Source organism: Centroberyx gerrardi, chromosome 9, assembly GCF_048128805.1.
Source record: "Centroberyx gerrardi isolate f3 chromosome 9, fCenGer3.hap1.cur.20231027, whole genome shotgun sequence".
Classification (NCBI taxonomy): Eukaryota; Metazoa; Chordata; class Actinopteri; order Beryciformes; family Berycidae; genus Centroberyx; species Centroberyx gerrardi.
Window position 1 is genome coordinate 17,577,310 of NC_136005.1, and position 20,845 is coordinate 17,598,154.

Sequence of the window (20,845 nt, forward strand, 5' to 3'; positions counted from 1 at the left end):
AACACAATACATATTGTTTTTCTGGTTTGACAGAATGAACAAGTGACTTTTTGCAACACATATTTTTCAAGTACTTTTAAGAAGATGCAAGGGGGAAATCAACAGCACTTTGATCCTGTGTTGAATATCATATGGCACAAGTAATTTTAAGTCAGGAGGGGAATAACAAAGGAAAATTCTGTTAAGTATATTATTCCAAAACAGTATGCTACAAAAGCTTGTACTAACAAAGACCACATAAACCTGAGAAATGTCATAAGTAAAGCAAGGCAAATTCTATTACTGGGGGTATTTCAACTAAAAGCGTTGCATTAAGTATTAAAAAGCAGTATGGAATACATTGTCTGAAATATTCACCACATCCCCCACCCATTATCTTCACATTTCTAACTTATATATGATTTCCTTAAAATATTTAGTTTTCTACAAAATGTACATTCTGTTGCTGATATTCATGGTTAAACCCATAAAACTGTACATATCTGTTTTCATTGCTAACAGTGATTGTAACGGTCAAAGTGACGGCATTGAGGTCATAGGCGGACCGACAAGCTTGAATGATTATGACTGGTACAGATATCACGTCAAAACAAAACATATAAAGCCCTTAGAAATGTCATATTTGCACTTCCATAACAATCTGTCCATTGAAATAAATAAATCCAATCCATGATTTCTAAGTAAATTGACTCAGAGCTTGGGACAGACAGATTGACAATGATAAGAACTGGATGGAGACCATGTCTGCACAGGAATACAACCAGCAGGAGGCAATCAAACTCATGGCCCGCTAAGACACAACCATAAATCATGCCATTCACATCCAGCATGCCGACGGCACACAGGACACAGCAGTTAATGATTCTGAGGGACACTCATGGGAAACTTGAGGTTCAATAAGAAAAGTCAGAATTCAGTATGATGACTTGACAGTTGATTACCATCATGCTGACAATGTTCAAGCAAAGGAAAATTTCTATCATTGTGTGAAAGAAATGGAATGAATTGACATGGGCAATCCTTGGACAGGCAGATGACCCCAAACTTTAGGCATAGTTGTGAATAAAGAAAATTGATAACGGCTATACAACGGAGCAGACGAGAAAAGCATCTGAATTCTCATAAGAACACGGGGAAGAACATCTGGCGGATTCATTTTAGTATACAGACCCTTCCTTATTAACTGGAATCTCAACAAGAATAAAAACATTATATAAGAAGAAACATTCTCCATCTTTGGGGATCCGAAACCAGGATCAAAAGATTTCATCTCCATAAAAAAAGTCTGTCCTCCTGTGCACATGTGCTATGCAATGTAAACACTACAGGGATTATTTTCCTTTGGGATTTCAGAAAGTCAATGGTGTCTATTAGACCTGAACAGCTCTCTGTTCACTGATGAGGAGATGAGGTAATGTGTCAGCAATGCACGGCACACTTCTCCACTCTGCAAGTCGAAATGAACATCTATCAAGTTCCCTCAAGGTGGAGTCTGGAGTAACACGTAACCCTTGCATGCCCCATGAGTCATTTGGTGTAATATGCCGAGTTGTGTCCAAACGTTGGCCCTTTCAGCGGTTATTGCCCATGGGTGTGGCAGGGACAGGACTGCGCTGGGTCCCGCTACAGTTTGCCTTGTTTCAACCTCTCTATGTGGTGGCATAACTTTAGTGCAGGCCCTAGTTTGAGGCCCATGTATTTCATGATCATGTCGCTCCGCAGCAGCATCAGGGCTTTTCCATCAATCTCCTGTGAAGACAAAGAAAGGGACTGAGTATCTGAATGAACCAACTTCTCTACTGCAGCTTAAACTGATGATGTATACACACTAAAAAACCTTTTTAGCTCAATGGGAGCAAGGTTTGATTCCCTCAATTCATGGTACTGTAAAGTGCTTCGGGTAACGGTATACATATTCGATTTTTTATAACAAAAGTTCACTTACGTGTTTTCTGAATAGTTCAGCATGTGGGGCTAGTGCTGAGGGGTCGGCATCCCTCACAAACTGCATCACCTCCTCGATGGACCAGGAGGAGGGGCTTTTACTGGGCACCTGCAGGCTCTCCCGGTCAGCGGCCAGGGCCTCGGGGCCGGTGGTGGAGCTGGCCGCTACAAACAAGAGAACAGACACACTGAGCACACAAGGCAGCGAAGGACACAGAATAACACGTCCAAATAAACTTGTTTTGAAGGAGAGAGAACCAACTATCTGTATCCTAGCCCAAAGTCCTGCTTATGTTCTCTATATTCTAAAGCCTCATTTGAGATGCAACATGTCTACTGAAGTGACATCAGACCCGAGACACTTTGGTTATTGCAGTGGTATTCCAATAAAAACTGTGATGATTATTGATTCTTCTCTTTGCCTACATTTTCATATTTAACTAAACAGACATTGATTATCATCAGAAACCCTACAATCTGTAAATTGAGATGACATAATTCTAGAAGAAGATTCTTGCTTTTAATTCAATTCAAATTACATTTTTGAATCCATTTATTCAACAAATCAATTTTTTAAAAATCAACAGCTCAATATGAGCGAGAAAACTTTCTGCTGGCACTAATCTCTCTCCATAGATTCTTGGCGGTATACCTTCAACTCGTCTGAGTGGCTGTGTGGCGGTGAGCTCTGCAGGGTTGGAGGAGAGGCGGCGCAGCAGTGTGACATTGCCTGGGTAGTAGAGGCTGCTGCCCTGGGAGTGATACTCTGAGGAACTCCGCACTGTCTGGGGTCGAGGGGTCATGGAGTTGGAGGCTGAGTCCATGAAGCGCTGCTCCTTTATTAGACCATTCTCCTCATGGGGCAGGGTCTCTGCTGGAGAGAGCAAAAGACAATAGACATTCAGAAGTCATCCATCATTTTAAATGCTTCTATAACACACTTTAATCCGCCTTTGAGACAATACCCTCCTACAAATATACATGAATTGAAAGTGATGACAGACTGAAACCATCCAAGTTCAGCAAAAAACTTCAACAAAGGAAGTTCTAGTCCTTCAGTGATGACAAGATTTATGTTACTTTTCTGTTTTGTGCCGAGCGGTGTTTCATGTTGCCTTGTTTTCATGCTGGGAAATATGCATAGTTAAGGCAAAATAGAGGGGGAACGTCAGCAAAACAACCATTTCAGTCAGTACATGGCCACCAAACAAAGCTTAGCAGAGTTTGTGGATTGCTATTTGGATTTCTACTTTTTCAAGGGACTGTAACATGGTAAGATTTAATTACTTTGCAATGTTAGTAGCTGGTAGTTATCGTTAGTGTCTTACTGTAGTTTAATCCCAAGTAGGATGGCAGGATGGCACATGCATCTAAGAATGAAAGCAGCTAACCTCTGCAGATCCCTAACCCTGCTTGTTAACATACAGCAGGGAAGGAAACAAACACCTCTAGCCCAGCATAATGCATTATGCATTTTAGTATCTCCACTACTCCAGTGGCAATCAGAAAGTGAGTGCACTTTAATGCTGACAATAGCATTAAATGCTGTAGCACTAAACGATCAACTAGACTGGGTCTCTATGGAGCTGGGATTTATATCTGATGGAGCGCCTGTTTGTTTTCTTCAATGGATTTTGCCAACCACGGATGCAGTTTGTCAACCAAATGTTCCCCAAGGATAATAAAGATCAACTTGACTTCTAAATGCATGCTGAAGAAGTCTATTGCACTGAGGCTAGTATTAAAAATTAAAACTGCATTCAGTTAAGTGTGCAGTTATCGTTAAGTTATTTCTTGTCAGGAATTTTAAAAAAGTAAAAAAATAAAAAATAAAAAAGGGGAAATGAAAAGTATGAAGACAGTGAGCTGTACCTTCTGAAGGGTGGGCCTCGGTACGCAAATGTTTAGGAGACAGAGGGGCTGCATATGGCGGAGAGACCCCAGAGAGACTCCGCTTACTGCCCCGGCCCAGAGACGGTGCCTCCAACGCCTCTTCTTTCACTGGAACACAAAACAGGGGAGAACTGACTGCAACCAATGCCACAGATATAAACAGTAAATCTGTAATCTGGTTCAAATCATCATAGATAAAACACTGTGCCGACAAAGCATTTTGGTGTTAATAGGTGGAGTTTTTAAAGTCAACGTAGTTTCACTCACTCATGCACACCCCCCCACTCCACCCAAGCACCTATAAAGCACTAGCGCACTTGTTTTATTTTAGTTTTACAAGTAGACAACATTCGTAGAGTTCAGTTTGAGTCTTTTTCACAAAGTCTAGTTTTTGTCAGTTTACTACAATGTGGTTTAACACCTAGTTTTCGTCTTAGTTTTAGTTTATTATAATAAGCTTGGTCCAAGCAGAGGCTTTTTTCCTGATAGAATGGGGATTCCATTTCCCTTCCTGATATATCACTTATGCTAACTGAATGTATAGCCATTACCTGACTTGGTCCTGTCATAGGTGTAGTGGCTAAATGGTTGGCTGCTGAACAAGTTGTCACATTGCAGGTGACGACACACAGTCTCCAAGAAGCGCAGCACGAAGGAAGCACTGGAAGCTGACGGTAGTTTCACCAGACGAACTCCACCATCTGTTCTCACTGGGACGAAAGACAAAAGCATGTGTTATTGGTCTATCACTCATCTACTGGAGAAAGGGCTGGGCTAACTGTACAGCCATCTACTGAGAGTGTCCATTATTAAACTAGACATCTCTAAAATCACTGTAATAATAAAAATACCTGTGGGTTATGATATAGCAAAAACCTAGAACAACTGGTGCTGGCTGTGTGTTGTTACCTCTGACAACCTCTCCTCCTCCTGAGTGGGTTTGCAGCGCACTGAGCAGGACTTTAGGCTGGTAAGCGCAGTCTATACATGACTGGACCACCTGCTGGAGCACAGAATTCACTGGCCCTGGGCCAAAGTGGTCTGGCAGATGCTGCATCTGCTTCCTGTCCAGGTGGGGACCACAGTTTCCGTGCTTGTTCACGTACACACACACTGGAACAACACACAAACACAAGAAGACACACACTGAACAAATCTGATACCCTTTCATTCAGTACAGAAAATGCAATGGTTAATTGTGGGAGGGAGGGTTCAATGAATAATGTCATTTCATTAACAAGACCATTAATCCTTACCGGTTGAGACCACTGAGCTGAGGCTGGCAGGGCTTTCCTGTGGCACCTGGATGCTGGGCAGCTGTGCTGTGCTCTGGAGAACCTTGGGCTTTCTCTGAAAAACACAGCACACTTATGATTTAACATATTTGGAGGAAATAGAATAAGTAAAAATGATCATCCAGTGCTCAAATATCTGAGACCATTAAAGCGTGCATTCAGAAACACAATTCAACATTCTCTCACCTTGCTCCCAGGTTTGGGGCCTCTCTTCTTGTGGGGCCTGGGTACAAGTTGCGTGTTTTCTGGTGTTGTCCCGTTTTGGGCAGCTGCTGCCTCTGCCACAGCTTTGAGCAGGGCAATGGTCTCGCTCTTGGGCCGACGCCCCCTTACCCCTTTCCTAACAGGCAAAGGGGGCAGGGGGTTGGGGAGCCTGTAGGGGGACTGCATGGAGCGCCTGCTGGGCTTGGAGGGTGATGCCGAGAGAATCTGCAGGTTCTTTGGCAGGTTGACTGTAATAAAAGCATAAAAACAGAGCAACTGTCATGGAGAGAGTGAATGTCATTATTTAAAAAAATAACCTACCAAACCTAATACCTTTGAAATAATCCAATGTACAAAAAGTCTATTAAGACTGACACTAGGAGAACCACTGGATTCTTTGTTGGAGATGGCTGTTGGTACCATAACAGAGATGCCACATACGGAGAAAGTCTCTCAAAACAGAACACGATCAATTCAACAGAATTCAAGGTATCATTTTAGACAGTAACGGCCAAACATCTCACATCAGCCATCCAACCAGTTTACCATTAGAAAATGGTAAAATTAGCCTAATGAACTCTGGCCTGCAGTGTGTGATTGTAAAACCCCTTCCTTTATCTGTACACTCACTAGCCTATATAGGCAATTCTTGTCATGAGCAACAGATAAGCATCGTCAAACTTAAGTGTCCCCCAGGTCAGGGGACAAAGGACAGAAGAGGGGTCTTGACTGATTAAAGCCCGTCTTTGAGCAGCTCTGACTCTTGGGGAACACAGATCTGCATTTGGCTGATAGAGAGCAGAAAAGACCTGTTTATGATTTTACTGTTTCCTTATTAACAATCAAGAGTTTGAGTGTATTGCAAATGAGCTTAAGCCAAATAATGACCCCAAAGCTAAACCCAAAAAGATAAGACATGGAAACATGCAAGAAACGGTGGCCTGGTGGTTCAATGGTTACACCAGCTGCCTTTGGCTAGATTTCACAGGCGCATATCTGCCCAAAGAGAGCAGATTATAAAAATGAAGAATGGTCTGTAATTTGTCCCATCACTGTATAGTCCCTTCTGGCAAATTAGGGAGGCATATGGGATGTCATTTCCTCTTGACCCAGTGACCTACGAAATAAGCTGGTGTTGGTGGGTGGGATGAGCGTTAGAGCAAAGACCCCCTAGTGCATATTTTGGGGGGAGGGGCACTTCATTATTGGACATGATAGGGGTAGTCCTCCAATTACAGTGGCACAGAGTAGGATTGTCAAAAGTATCGATACTTCGATAAGTATCGATACAAAAAATTTGAAACGGATACAATACTCATTTGCAACAGTATCGATACCAGCAGTGCTTTCTCTTAATGAAAAATCAAACATATTATTTCTCCGCCTCCACTAGCCACACACACACACACACACACACACACAGCACCGCTGCCCACAGCCCCTCCTCTCACTAGTAGCAGTCAGCTGGGTTGTTGCCTCAGTCAGCAAACAATGCTACAGAGTGTAGAGCTGCAACGATTAATCGATTAATCGATTAGTTGTCAACTATTAAATTAATCGCCAACTATTTTGATAATCGATTAATCGGTTTGAGTAATTTTTTAAGAAAAAGAAGTCAAAATTCTCTGATTCCAGCTTCTTAAATGTGAATATTTTCTGGTTTCTTTACTCCTCTATGACAGTAAACTGAATATCTTTGGGTTGTGGACAAAACGAGACATTTGAGGACGTCATCTTGGGCTTTGGGAAACACTGATCGACATTTTTCACCATTTTCTGACATTTTATAGACCAAATAACTAATCGATTAATCGACAAAATAATCGACAGATTAATCGACAATGAAAATAATCGTTAGTTGCAGCCCTAACAGAGTGGTGCCGACGAAGGGGGGTAACACGTCAAACTTGGCGAAGCACCATAAGGACCGACACGCCAGTCTATATAAAGAATTTCGAGAGGTTAGCGAAAGCTCCCGTTTCAACATCACTGAAGCATTACACATTTATCATAAACGTTAACGTACCCTGCACATCATCTGTTTTAGTTTAGCTAGCAAACCAAACGTTAGCTACAGAGCTAGCTAACGTTATCAAGTAGGTTTGCCAGATGCCCGGTTTTCGACCGGACTGCCTGGTTTTCAAATGCATTGTCCGGGCCGGTCAGAAGGAAATGTCCGATTAAAATCATTCTGTCAATAATAATCCACTAACTCTAGCCCTGCTGATTTTTCCCTATCATTGGAGGGTATCTACGGAGCCCCTAAAGTCCCCCTAAAGAGCCCCTAAAAAAATATTACCATGTGCGCACAAGATAATAACTTGTTCCCACAAGATAATTAACTTGTGCGCACAAGATACAAAAATATCACTTTTCGGGACTTTAGGGGCTCTGTAGGTATCTGTTGCTTCAACAAGCTAAAAGTGTTCTGATAGGCTGATGACTAGAGCAGGGTAATCTGCTGTGTAAGTGCAAAGTTTTGAATGAGTTTTATCGGGCCTACGTTCTGGAGAAGCGTGCGTCTGTCTGTCTGTCCGTCCATCTGTCTCGTTTGCACCGGGATTTCCCCCTGCGCTGTCGGATATTAAGGGACTAGTTTGGGTCTCTGTGTCTTAGTTTCTTGCTTTTCTTGCTTCTTGCTAGGCCAGGAGGCAATATGATGTTTTGCATAATTGTGCAGTATAAGCTCACTCCCCTCAATAAAAAAGAGCAAATCATGATGGCGATCGACACCTTTCAATCAAAAATGTGTTGTTTGATCTCAGACAAGTTTAAAATATTGTTTAAAAAAAGATTGAAAATTCATTTTTTTCCCCCGTGGTATCGAAAATGGTATCGCATATCGATATTTTCCTGGGTATTGTATCAAAGTTAGAAATTCTAGTGACAACCCTAGCACAGAGTTTCAATTACTTTGATTTTACAATTTGCATGGCGGTGCATTTTCATAAGCTGACAGTAAAGGACTTCATCAGTGGGGGAGGAGTTTCTATAGAACAATGCCACATTATAATATACAATAGGCTCCTGACAAGTTGACACTGACAAGTTGCCTAGTTTTGTTAATAACATCCATAATTAGAACATAATTACAACTGCACCATCTCCTGTCAAAGAACTACAGTGCATTTTTCTGCTAACTCAAACAACCCCTAAAAGCATAGCTGCACTTCATGGTCTGCTGCGCTAGCAACATACATTCAGTACATTGTAGAAACTCTCACAGGTGGGCTAGCTGCTAATAAAGAATGAGGTCAATATTAATTAGTTCACCATTTTTATATAAAACAGATCCTCCTAAGTAAATAAATACAATTCCAAAGAGTTGAAGACCACACACACACATCTAGAGGAAAGTATTGAAAATACAAAAATCAAACAGCATAGAAAGTCTTATGCACATAATTTAAATGAATATAAGACTAAACATCCTTTATTTTCAAAAAGGTTTTAAATAAGATTTTTCTTATCTACAGTGTGAACAAAGACGGGAAACGCATTCCAGCATCTCTCTCATTTTGAAGACATGTTGGTTCTCTCTCCACATAACAAAAATGCCAAGCCAAGAATAGAAACAGAATAAAAGCGGAACTCACCGTACTGGGGGGAAAAAAATATGTACAACAAAAAAGATTTTAAATGCACATGCCCACACACACAGCAGCAGCCCTTCTCCTCAGCTAATGCATATTTCTCAGTTTCATGATACACTCAAGATTCCCCAACACTACCCTTCCGTAAAACCCAGAATATAAATTTTCATCCAAAATTCAGTGCAAGCCCAAAACAAAGCCCACACTGACAGAGGAGCCGGGGTAGGCAGACATAGACTGATTCGCATTAGATGGGGGAGGAGTGGACAGACGAGGGGAGGGGGGGGGGGCTGGGGCTGGGTAAAGAGAGGGGGTTTACTCTCTGCCTAAGCTCCTCCCAAACCTTTTAAGGGTGTGTTGGAGTGTATGTTGGAGCTCCTACATGAACAGGTAAAATTAATTATGTAAACTAAAATGACTCAAACTAAGCTAGGGGTGTAGAACATGCCATATGCAATTTTTTTATGTGTGTTTTTTAGTTGATATAATCTTATCCTCTCTACCCAGAGTTCTACACACACGGTTCAGCTCCTGTCCTAGACTGGACTGTGTAGCTTTTATGTAAACATCATTTTTCCATGTAAACAGGTAGGATGTGAAGGACATAAATCGTCCTCCTTCGTCCCTCCCCTCCTTGCCTGTTCTCTATCTCTGACCTCGCATCCTGTCTTTTTTCTCTCGCTCTGACAGGACTCAGTGACAGCTCTCCACAGTATATCTGCAAAGCTTCAGGTGCAATACATAGAAACATTTAGACTCTCCTGTCTCCTAAGGCCGTCAGCTCGATGGGAAAGCAATATCATGAGGCGGAGAGACCTTTTATAAGCAGTGCATCGGAGCGCCTTCAGAGTTCAGGAGTCTCTGTCAGGTGTGAATTCAGTACAAGTCATAAAAGTCTCTTGCAGTTACTCTGTAGGCTTTCAGATACGCCTACGTTGCATTAAATGCGTCAAAATCCACCCACACATCCTTTGCTCCGATGTTTTGTGTCAGACTTAACACACAGGCCTTTATGCTACGACAGCACAGCCTGCCTATTAAACTCCAAATGAAAATACATTTAACACCTACATAAAAATACAGCATATCAAGCCCACAAATTTTGTTCAAAATATCTGTAATTTTTCTTAACATCTGAATTTTTAGCTTCAACAGATACCTTGCATATTTTTTTATATGTTCCAACCATGTTATGTTTGTTGTAAATTATGTAAATGCTGATGTTTGGGGTGGAGGGTTAACCTTTTTTAAATTTGAGCCCAAATTTAACAGACCGACAAAAATCAAACAAAAAGTAGAAAATACCACATCATAGTTTTCTAAGAGTTTTCATGTTGCAACTCAGTATAAAAATTGCTTGGGACTGGAACTTTGTGCTTGGAGTATTCATCCACTTTTAAGTCATCAACCCTGTGGGCAACCAACCCCACTGGAAACTACCACTTAAACTTAACTGTGCTCTCCAAAAGCAAAAGAAAAACTGGCACAGTGTTTCACATTACACAATAACATTGGCCTACATTTCACTGTCTGGACATAGGCCTATATCTTGGTTTCTCTATACCACTGGGTTAAATATTCAGTTTATCATTCTATATGTTTTAGATATAAAGTAAAACATGCAGGCATGGGCAAATGCCAACCAACATCCATCCCCTGTAATGCCTAAAGACATGCTCCAGATAAAGGCTCCAGATAAACCTCTAATCTCTGCTCGTAGTAACAGGCACCAGCACTTTGACCAAATTTATCCTTGATTTTGGGCCTGGCTTTTTCTTGCCCCTTACACCCATCAATGTGGCCCATCCTACAAATTTGCCTGTGATCATCACACTGGGTATGCAGTATTAAAGATATTAAAACAATTTGCAAGAGGGTGTGGCCTTTCACAAAATTATGTTATAACTCTTGTTGAGTTAGCCCAATCATCATGACATTTGGCAGATATCATTGCAAAGAGGTGATTAAAAGCAATTACCAATGTTTTTCCTCTTTTTTTCCCCCTCATTTTCTGATGTCCCCTTTATTGTACATAATCTTTAGGCCATTGCCCATTGTGTGGGTTTGCTGCTGTAATTTAGGGTTATTTCTGTTTAATGAAAGGGCTTGTGGTGCTTGGTCACATTTTACCATTTCATGTCACCTTGTAAAACTCTATGGAGTGCTGACTGACTGAATGGTTCTTGGTTAAAAACCAAATATATCATCAATCAGTTCTTAAGTAAAACTATACTATTACACTTATCTGGGAATTTGTCTAGGAACGACACCACATAACATTTTGGCCTGAGAGGAACAAGTAAGCTAGTGAGTAGGGAAAAAAAATGGACACTTAAATTCACATTTATGGATTGTAGCTTCAAGAAGAATGACTGTCAGTGGGATATTTTATAGTTTCTAACTCAATAAGACAGTATAAGGAAATGTCACTCTGAAATGCATAAAATGTCACTGTGCAGTGATCTAGGCACATTAGTAGCAGAAAAATGACAGAGACGAGTGAAAAACCCAGTAACACCAGTATGTTAATCTAACAATGCTGGTAGAGCCAACCAGTGTTTCTTGGTTTTTGTAGATGTTGGGGATAGAGGTAATTTTGTATCTGAGACACAGTTTCACTCCTGTTCCCCTTCCAGGATCATTTCCAGTAAGGTGGTGCAGTTAAAGAATGGCTCTGTGCTGTAATTGCAATTGTGGTAGTGGAGTCTGTAAAGTGAAAGCTTATCCCAAGGTGTATAAATTTAGACGCCTTAACACTTACACAAGTGACATACTCTGGGAAGAAAAAGTGCAGATGCCAAAAATGATCAATTTCTCCAGTAACCCCATTTCTGAAAACTGTTTCTCAGCACTCAGCAAGGAACTGTCCAAGATTTCAGTACAATTGTTAATTTCAATAAATTCTTTAGGAATTTAAAAATAATAGTTTGTTTTTAGTGAAAATGAGTACTCCAATAATTTCCCTGATATCTTTGTTCAAGGTCCTGGGCTGGCACTCAGACAACCACCAATGCCCCTCTGCAGCATCATCAGCAACCCCTGCCCAGCCTTTGACACCCCACACACCATTCAGAGGTAATACAGAAACTCCTCCATTCAGACTTATTACAGGCTGGTGGAAACAGATGCGCCTCTCCCTCTGGGCAAAAAGAGAGTATAATATACCCAACAATTGTACCGGGGCCAAACGGGATGCATTAGGGTATCAAACGGGACGACACAGTAATCAATTAGTGACAAGGGTGGAGCTATTGTCCTTCTGTTAAGTTCGGCATAAGATCAGGAGATCAAAAGACAAATGAATACCGCAACTTTCTATAGAACAGTAAACTATAATCCAACTAGTGACTAGAAGGGCCGTATTCTGAAAAAAAATACTTCTTTTTGGAGAGAGGAGAGATCACAAAAGCCAAGCATGATTTCATGGTAATAGATGCTCCGTCACACCTGTCTAATACGCACTATGCAAAATTCAGAAGTCTTTCACAAATATACCGCAGTTGATTACTCTTTGCTGTGCTTATGCCGGCACTAAGCATGATATCTGGATGGGGTCCTGTGGCTAGTCACATGACCTAGCCCTTCAGGGAGGTAAGTGTGACTATTTAGTGGCGCTGGTTTTGAAATATCTTTTGTCTAAGGAAGAGCACATCACATCATCACCTGTCTACATCTTGGGAGCAGCTTTCAAGGTGCGTACTCTACTTTTGTTCCATGCTTTGTGTTCTATGTTCTGTGTGTGTTTTTATTCTGTGTGTGTATTTATTCTGCCAGGCTAAGCAATAAGGCAAGATGATTAATGTTCACTGTATTTATATTTTTCTATATGTGGGAGCAATTTCCCAGCTGTGGGGGGACACCGCAGTTAAATTAATGTAAAGCAAACACTGATCACAACAATAGCGTCTGCCTCAGATAGTCATGGCACAAGCAGAACTCTGCTGCCACCTAGGGGTTTACTTACACTTACCACTGTTGCCTGGTGGCTGCAGACTGTGCTTGGTGATGGAGCACCAGCCCACAGGGAAGATGTCCCGGGAGTCATACTTGCACCAGTAGTCAAAGGCACCCCGCCACCCATCAAACATCACAAAGACCTCGTCGCCCTTCACTTCTCCAATGGTGGCAGGGCAGATGAGGTATGGGTTCTTCTTGTCCACAGCTTCCAGCTTCATGCCGGGCTTAAAGCTGTTCTGGGCGGGCCTTGGGGGTTCCTGAAAATGGGCGCAACAGCCACGTTGAAATACGTTATTAATAAATATATTGCCACCAAGACAAGACCTTATACTTTCTGTATGACAAACTGATATTTGAAGGAATGCGTACTTTTTTAAAGGCTGTTGCTGGAGCCATCTCTGCTCCATTTAACGTTCTCAGTAGGAACATAGGCCATGAGGAGGCGTTCATCCGAAATCCTTGAGAAAAGAGTAGAAAGAAAAGTTAGATATTTCAAGAGACAAAATGAAGACTCTGCAGTGTTGGTCAGCATTATTGGCATACCTTGTGATTTAGTGGATAACTCACTTCTTCTGCTTTTCATTACTTCACCCTTCACGTTTTCGTCCCCACTTCAACTTCTCATGTACATGTGCTGTTATATTAACAAATGCTGCTCTTTTGGGACATTTATAAAAACCAAATATGTACATATTATGTCCAGTATTGCTGAAGAGATAAATCTTTCAGTTGGTATTAGTGCCATCTCTGTCAGATGAACACAGTGCTCACTGGAGTGGGATGACCTTCGACCTATCGTTCTGCCTATTTTCACCTCTTCTTGCCCAGACCATGATGTTGTTTTTGGGACTACTATGACCTCTAGCAAAGTCACAGGGAATGGACTTACTGACTTGAAGGGTATTTCTTCAAGTTATGCTGCCATTTGTAGTCGCATGTTAGTGAGGTGTTGTGGAGCCTTGAAGTTAACGAAGATGACTTTGCCTAATTTTCTTTTCACTATTTTCCAGATGTACCAGTCACAAATGATGTGACTAGAATCACAATAATTTGTTGAACATTATCAAGGTCCTTTGAAACGCTTTAGAACTCCTGCAAAAATCAACACATGCCTAAAAATCCTTTAACTAATGTACACCTACATACGCACCTCATACCAAACGTGTACATATTGTACCTTCATTATCGTGTTCCGATTATTCCAGACTTATTACAACAAATATGAGTTGAGACATGGATTTTCTATGCCAGTGGTGCACTCTCATGTAAAAACACACCTTCCAGCCCCATGTAATTACTACATAGGATTTTTTGACTTCCTCCATTCAAAGTTGCCCATCCCCAATTTAAACTAAGGAAAATTAAGAACTGACCAGCAACAGACTGAACTACTGAACTAACTACTTACACTTCCTAATAGCTGCAATGACCAACTATACATTCCCTGTAAGTGTTACTACTACATACTAATGGGAGAACATATCCTGCCCTGTTCACTTCAAGTTTCTCCCAAAGCATCCAAATGATGATAATAATAATGCAATAATGCTATACTTAATTGATCCCCGTAGGGAAATTGTCTTTCACTTCCACAGCAGATTCTAAGCAACACTATGTGGGTAGTGTGGATTAACTGTTTAGGGTGATAATAACCTAAACATCCTTATTCTAAGCTACACTGAGCAAAAAGATGTGACGAGTTAGATATAGTACATATTTCACCGAGATTCTTCTGGCAATTTCTTTCCCAGTAGACTTCTATGAGATATCCAGGACATCCTCTCTGAAAGGGGCATGATAAGTAACTTCAAGATAGTGTGTAGGTGACTATTTTGGGCTTGGTTGACAGCTTAGAATATAGAGATGTAGGGAATCATAATGCTATATCCAGATATTCTATATTACATCCACAGATGTGGCTTAGAATCTGCTGTAAAAGATGAAGCCCAGTGGCATGTAATGGAGGAACTTGGTGTAAGGAGTACATGATCAAACCAAGACAAATTAAATCTGTAGGAATAAATTCCTTAAAGGATAACGCTGGTGTTTTTTAATGCATTTCTTACCGTCAACAAATCCTATGAAAATAACAAAATCAACAATGCGTTTGCTCTACTCCCGTTACTTTCAGACTTCCCACGTTCCCTTTTTAGCCGTCAACCCGGAAGTCACTGGCTCCAGTTGTAAGCTAAAAACCTTTAAATACAGCTCACAGAGACATAGTTTCAATTTTAAAAATCGCTAACTGTTACCATGAAAAGTCAGGCTATTGTAGTTATTACCAATTCAAATTCAAATGGGAACAAATTCTTCATTACGCCAGGGACTATTTTCGGTGTTACGGAACTACTTTCCTGAGATCGCAAACGTGTTTACGGTCGGCTTATTAAGTTGTTTGAGGAAAAAGTCGGCTGGCCCGGTGCATCACGATGATGAAATATGCTGCCCAGAGCAACGACATGGCTCTTTGACGTGTTTTTAATGTTTTTTTTAATACAATGGACAATAACAATGATTTTGTTATTTTCATAGGATTTGTTGACGGTAACAAATGCATTAAAAAAACACCAGTGTTATCCTTTAATGTACTATGAAAGACTTAAATTTAGAGGAAACTGCAACCATTAGAAGACTTAAGTGAACTGAAGTTTTGTGTGCCAAAAACACTGTCCTGGTCATTTTTTAGCTTTCCTTTCCATCTATATCTTTTTTCTGCAATCTCTGTAAAAGCCAGCACAGCTCTCAGTACAAAAGTGATATTTCACTGCTTAAAGGAAGAAACGCTCCTACGAAAGAGAATGTAAAACATCAAAGTGACATATTAACTTTTCTACACAACGATCTTGCAGTTACTTTCAGTTCAATTTTATTAGACTGCCATTTCTTTTTTTATTGCTGCTGAGATTTAGTGGTCCTGCCATGGTGTTTCTATAGACAGCGTTCAGAAAAGTGCACAGGAAAGCGCATCCACCTCTAAACCGTGTTTGGCAAAGCAGTTTTAGTTGAGTTTTAGTGGACTCTATGTAGTCCCTCGTAATAAGTAACCAGAAGCACATAGCAATGACAGAATCATTATTTTCATGAAGATTCTGTCATGGCAGATCATTTGTTCTGTAATTTTGAGTCACAATTAAGTAGTGAAGATGGAGATTATTCATTTACCATCTTTAAATAATTACCAACAAAACTGCAAGGGTTATCAATGATGCTGACCATGCACTGTGTTCCTCTTCATCCCCACCTCCCCTGACTTTTAGACTCCATACCCAGTGGTGGTTGCAGCATATCTCCATTCTTCTCACAGGTGCCGATCGGCTGGATGTCAGACGAGTCTACCAGTCTCCAGAAGTCATTGCTGTTGTCACTCCCATCCAGACGGAGACGCAGACGCACGCCTGTTAAACCCATCACCGTGGCAATACAAACGGAGGTGGAATTGCGCGGGTCATGGGCTTCGAGCTTCATTCCCACCTTGAAGTCGTTGGAGGGCGGGACTCTGGCCTGCAGACATTAGGACAGTACCGTAAGTGCTGCTACTGATAGCACTCTTCAAATCAAATACAACAAATCATTGTTTGCTCAACACTTGTCTCTAGCTGAGCTGAAATAATGTCATGTGCCTGCAACACATTTGTAGTGTACTGGAGACACATTACAGTCTTCTGTGTGGTTTTATACCTGTGGTTTTATATTCAGGACTCTGTGTGAGGGGCTAAGTGCAATTTGTAAACCACCACTGGCAGAAATTCACAGAACCATGATCACCTTCCTAACTTCTGTAGTTACAGATAGACTTGAAAATAAAATCTTGTTACAATGATGCCAACTTTAAGCTTCTCTGATTAGTTATTAAGTTGTTGTGGACAATGACATAACAGCCCAACTTCACTGTGAACTGTGACTCTGGGTGCACAAAGCAAGCTTTTCCACAAGAAAGAAAGGAATTGTTTATCCAAGGCTAAGAGAGGGATATACCTGACGAAAAAAGTTTGGTGGAGCCGGTGTAGATGACGTTTCTTTCAGATACTCTTCCCAGCTGAAAGCATCTGAAAAGAAATAATGAAAAAGTGAAACATATGACCTATTATTTCTCTTGTTTATAAAACATATTAAGTAAAGTACAATCCATTTAATATGCTACAATGCAGTATGTCACCATTATGTAACCTGTCAATGAATTTGAGGTTGCACCATTAAGTATAACAATGTCATGTCATTTCATAAGTTAATACAACAGTAATGTAACTGTAAAACTACTACAGGGCAATCCTGATGAAGAAAAAACAACTAATACATACTAACACAGAACTTCACTTGTTCTACCAATGTTATATAATGGAACGAGACCCACAAATCAAGGAAAACACCACTATCAGGAGCTCAGTGTCCAGCCTGGACAAGCACTTCATTTGAAATAACATAAAAATGTAAAAAGAGATTACCTTTAATTGTGGCAGGAGTTGTACCTGGTGGTGTAATATTCCTTCCTGGCTTCTCTTTTTTGCCATCTTTCTGATCTAAAAATGATCAAGATGATAAAGAAACTGATTACATTAAGAAACTGAGCAAACTGGGCAGTCAACCACCAATACTGGCTGCCTGCCACAGGCATCTGTGGTTCAGTCTCAGCCCCAAAAAAAGTTGTCCAAAAAGTTACACTTGTACACACAGTCTATGAACTATGAAATGCGACTGAGATAATAGATTGTTTTTCAATGTTAACTGTTATGCTTTCCAAGTAATTATACTTCCCATTTGCATTTATTGATACGAGAGTCAGAAACAAGAGTCTGAACACTGGTGGTGAATAAGGATTCCTGAGGGAGCTAATGTCAGCGGTTGAATTAAATACAAAATTGTATGCATCAATTTGTGAAATAACGTAGTGAAGCCCGGAGACACATCATTTTATTACCAACTCTGAAATGCCTTTGCGTAAGCTCTTGAATGCTCTTTCACAAAAAATTAATTATGAGAAATGTGATATTAATGATTTGACAGAGGGCCACAAATCACCAATAGGGGCGTCTTGAAAAAGTGTTTAGAAACATGCAGGTGACACAGTTACTTCCAATGCATACAGTCAAAACTGCTTTCCTATTTCTCTGAGTAATTTGTGCCTGTAAAACCTCAGTCATGTAAGTCATGTACAACACTGTTTTTACTGAGCATAGTCAAATGAAGTCTCCTTACCTTTTAGTGAAGTTTTTCCCATGTTGACTGATGACCGATGGTGATAAGTCTACGATGAGAATAAAGGTGCGGGGTGCTGGCCCAGTATGCTTCTATGCCCCTGTAGTTTTGTCCTGAAAAATATCAAATGTGAAAATATTTCATGTGAAATGTAGCACACAAAAACACACAAAAATACACCAAAGATGAATTTGTTAATATGTACCAGATACTGTCAAGATAAAAGTCTAGTTAATGTCAGTTAGCCTCAAAACACGGAAAACAAGTGGGATTACCGGGGTTTCAAGCTGTCAGTGCTTATTGATATTTGAGGAATTATTTTAAAGTCAGCATTTTTTACATTGTTTATATGGGTAGAGCTGCTTGCGGGGAGACATGCAGAAAATCTACTTTGCTCATAGTTTGTGATTACTTCATTGATAATTAGTTGGGGGTTCAGAGACAGGACCCCATTAAACACCATGGTAAGTAGAAGGTTCTTGACAACCTACAGTTTTCACCAGCTGGTTCTCTTGTAAATGGCCAATGTACCACTTTCAGCCTTCGGTGGACATCAACATGTTAGGCTACTTTTGAAGCAGTTATATACAATCAGGGCTCTTAACAACAGAAAATTAGTATACAAGTTTTCAGAGTAAAGAATATAGCTCATTACTTGCGTTATTTAATTTCAGCACGTTATTCGTCATGTTGTGTCATTTTTATAAAGGCTGACATTATTTTTTGAAGGCACATTACTTATTTAACTGCACCAAGAGTATCTGGATTTTATGGTTGAATCTGAATACACCAGATGGTCAGCAGGATAAGTACCAGCTAGTCCAAACCGAGGAAAGTTTTTATAACTGATGACAACAGTGCTATCTATGTCACTCACCAGATTAGGTGAATGTAAATTCAAGCCAACTGCCTAGACTCTAGAGGGTGGTGGTAGTTCAATATAATTTGCAACAAACTTCAGAGCATTTGGCTGATGCAGTTTATTCAACATAAACTACATCAGCCACGTGGAGAAAGAAGTGACATGCTACTGCAGTTAGGGAAGTACACATGGACTTTTCTGCTAACTACAGCATACCAAAACTCCTTTCATGTACAGTAGTATTCCAGTCATGGACACTCCCACATAGACAGGAAGCCTGTTATGGGGGGTGGGTTTCATGAGGTGCAACATTGTAATGTTAGGCCTATAGTGCATTTGGGCAGTCTATGTAACATTCGAGTATTTCACTTATTGTACATTACCTCCACATTTATTAATTCAGTGTAACGTTATCCTATGTTACACGTTATCTACGAACTTCCCCAACTGAATACTGACAAATTAGCTAGTTAGAAAAGAAATCGAAAGAAGGTCCCGCATCGCTTGGGTTGTAAAACGATGAAAATACGACTGCGTGCTCTCAACGTCAAGTACCCGTTTACAGTTATAACGTTGGCTAACTCGTTAACGCTGACGGTAGTAATAGCCATTTTGGTTGACTATGATTAAGCTAACGTTACTACGAGCCAACTTAACGTTATGTTGAGGAGATTTGGTTATTACAGTATCTACCCTGAAAACGTTACCTTACTTCTATAAATGATACTGCAAACAAATCATCTTGAATCTCAACTGCACGTTATCACTTTCCAGTGTTTTTTTCACCAACTCTGGTTCAGAACTATTAACTGTTAGCTGGCTATGTCACCTCATATCAGCCATCTAACGTTAGCTGTTTACGCCAACCTAGGTAACGTCAACTTTCTACCTGCACTAACTGTTCTTATATTTTTAATCTTTGTATCTTTGCTCTTGGGCGCCATATCTAACGTGTGACATTAACGTTACACTGTTCCAGGTAATAGTCTGATCCCAATGTTGACAACTGGTTTGCTTGATTTGCTAGCTACCACTGGCTAATGACTAGCTAACGTTAGCGTTAATGTTAACCCTCTAAAAGCAGTTTCTTCCAATCATCAAGACGAATTATACGTAACCTGGGCCGTATAGCTTCAACTGGCATTTTTCCGAAAGTCTACATTACTATGAAAAACAAACTTACAAGTGCCGTCCTTTTCTAGATAAATCGAGTGAAGATCCACACACTTTTCTCTATTCGTCAGCTGCCATATTTTTCACGAATGTAACGTTAGTGTATGCTGCTTACACGCATGTAATATATGCCAAAGATAGTATTGTATGGCTAGCGAAAAGAATCTAATGAGTGAGGCAGACTTGTTGTGGTGTTCAGTAAGCCAATGAACCTTCGACCTGCTTACTTACAGCCAATGACGCAATGGTTTACTCAAGTACAGCCAATCAGCTTCTGGGCTGTTCGGTCTGTCTTTTTGGATTACACAAACCAATATTAGTTACTCCTCTTCATTTTTTCTATGCGCACAACACGGGCTTTCCCTTTCCCTCGTCTCTGTTTGTAAAAAGCTGTTAAAAAATTGTCAGTGAACGTGACAGCCAGATAAAAAGCTAAATTGAACTACAACAAAGTTAACGAAACTCTGACTACTCACTAGTACTCACTAGTACCCTTAACACCCTCATAGAAAAGCAACTCAAAACAAATACAATTTTACTATATCTTCGGGCTATGTGGTATGGGGGAGAATAACCTATTATGATGTTACCCAATGATGATATTAAAATTCATCAATAAATGTGCAATGATAATGATAATGGCATCCTAATCGTAAATCCTAAAAACAACACAACAAGATTTAGAACCATAACCAAAACTGAGATGAATGAACCCAAGCAATATAAATAAA

General features: G+C 40.4%; 1 protein-coding gene across 2 annotated transcripts; it reads right to left on the minus strand.

The window, feature by feature from the left end:
- LOC139922325 (sex comb on midleg-like protein 2) lies at positions 1-20,199 on the minus strand. 2 transcript variants are annotated; one of them, XM_071912811.2, is made up of 15 exons: positions 20,125-20,199; positions 18,080-18,192; positions 17,329-17,403; positions 16,862-16,932; positions 16,153-16,387; positions 13,256-13,344; positions 12,900-13,143; positions 5,319-5,584; positions 5,094-5,187; positions 4,747-4,950; positions 4,389-4,547; positions 3,817-3,945; positions 2,597-2,818; positions 1,946-2,109; positions 1-1,749 (listed from the first exon to the last, which is right to left on the minus strand). In XM_071912811.2, exons 2-15 carry the CDS (start codon positions 18,099-18,101, stop codon positions 1,624-1,626), a joined length of 2,100 nt encoding a protein of 699 aa, XP_071768912.1. In that variant the 5' UTR covers positions 18,102-18,192; positions 20,125-20,199; the 3' UTR covers positions 1-1,623. The 2 variants fall into 2 exon arrangements, with proteins under 2 accessions (XP_071768912.1, XP_071768910.1); XM_071912809.2 differs by having other exon boundaries at positions 12,894-13,143.
- Positions 20,200-20,845: the final 646 nt, after the last annotated feature.

Bases quoted from the DNA above. Each gene is read 5' to 3' on its own strand.
- LOC139922325 (XM_071912809.2), bottom strand. From the start codon at position 18,101: ATGGGAAAAACTTCACTAAAAG. The intron at 16,388-16,861 runs GTATATCCCTCT...TAATGTCTGCAG, and splicing joins CACCAAACTTTTTTCGTCAG to GCCAGAGTCCCGCCCTCCAA. The intron at 1,750-1,945 runs GTAAGTGAACTT...TTGTCTTCACAG, and splicing joins CTGAACTATTCAGAAAACAC to GAGATTGATGGAAAAGCCCT.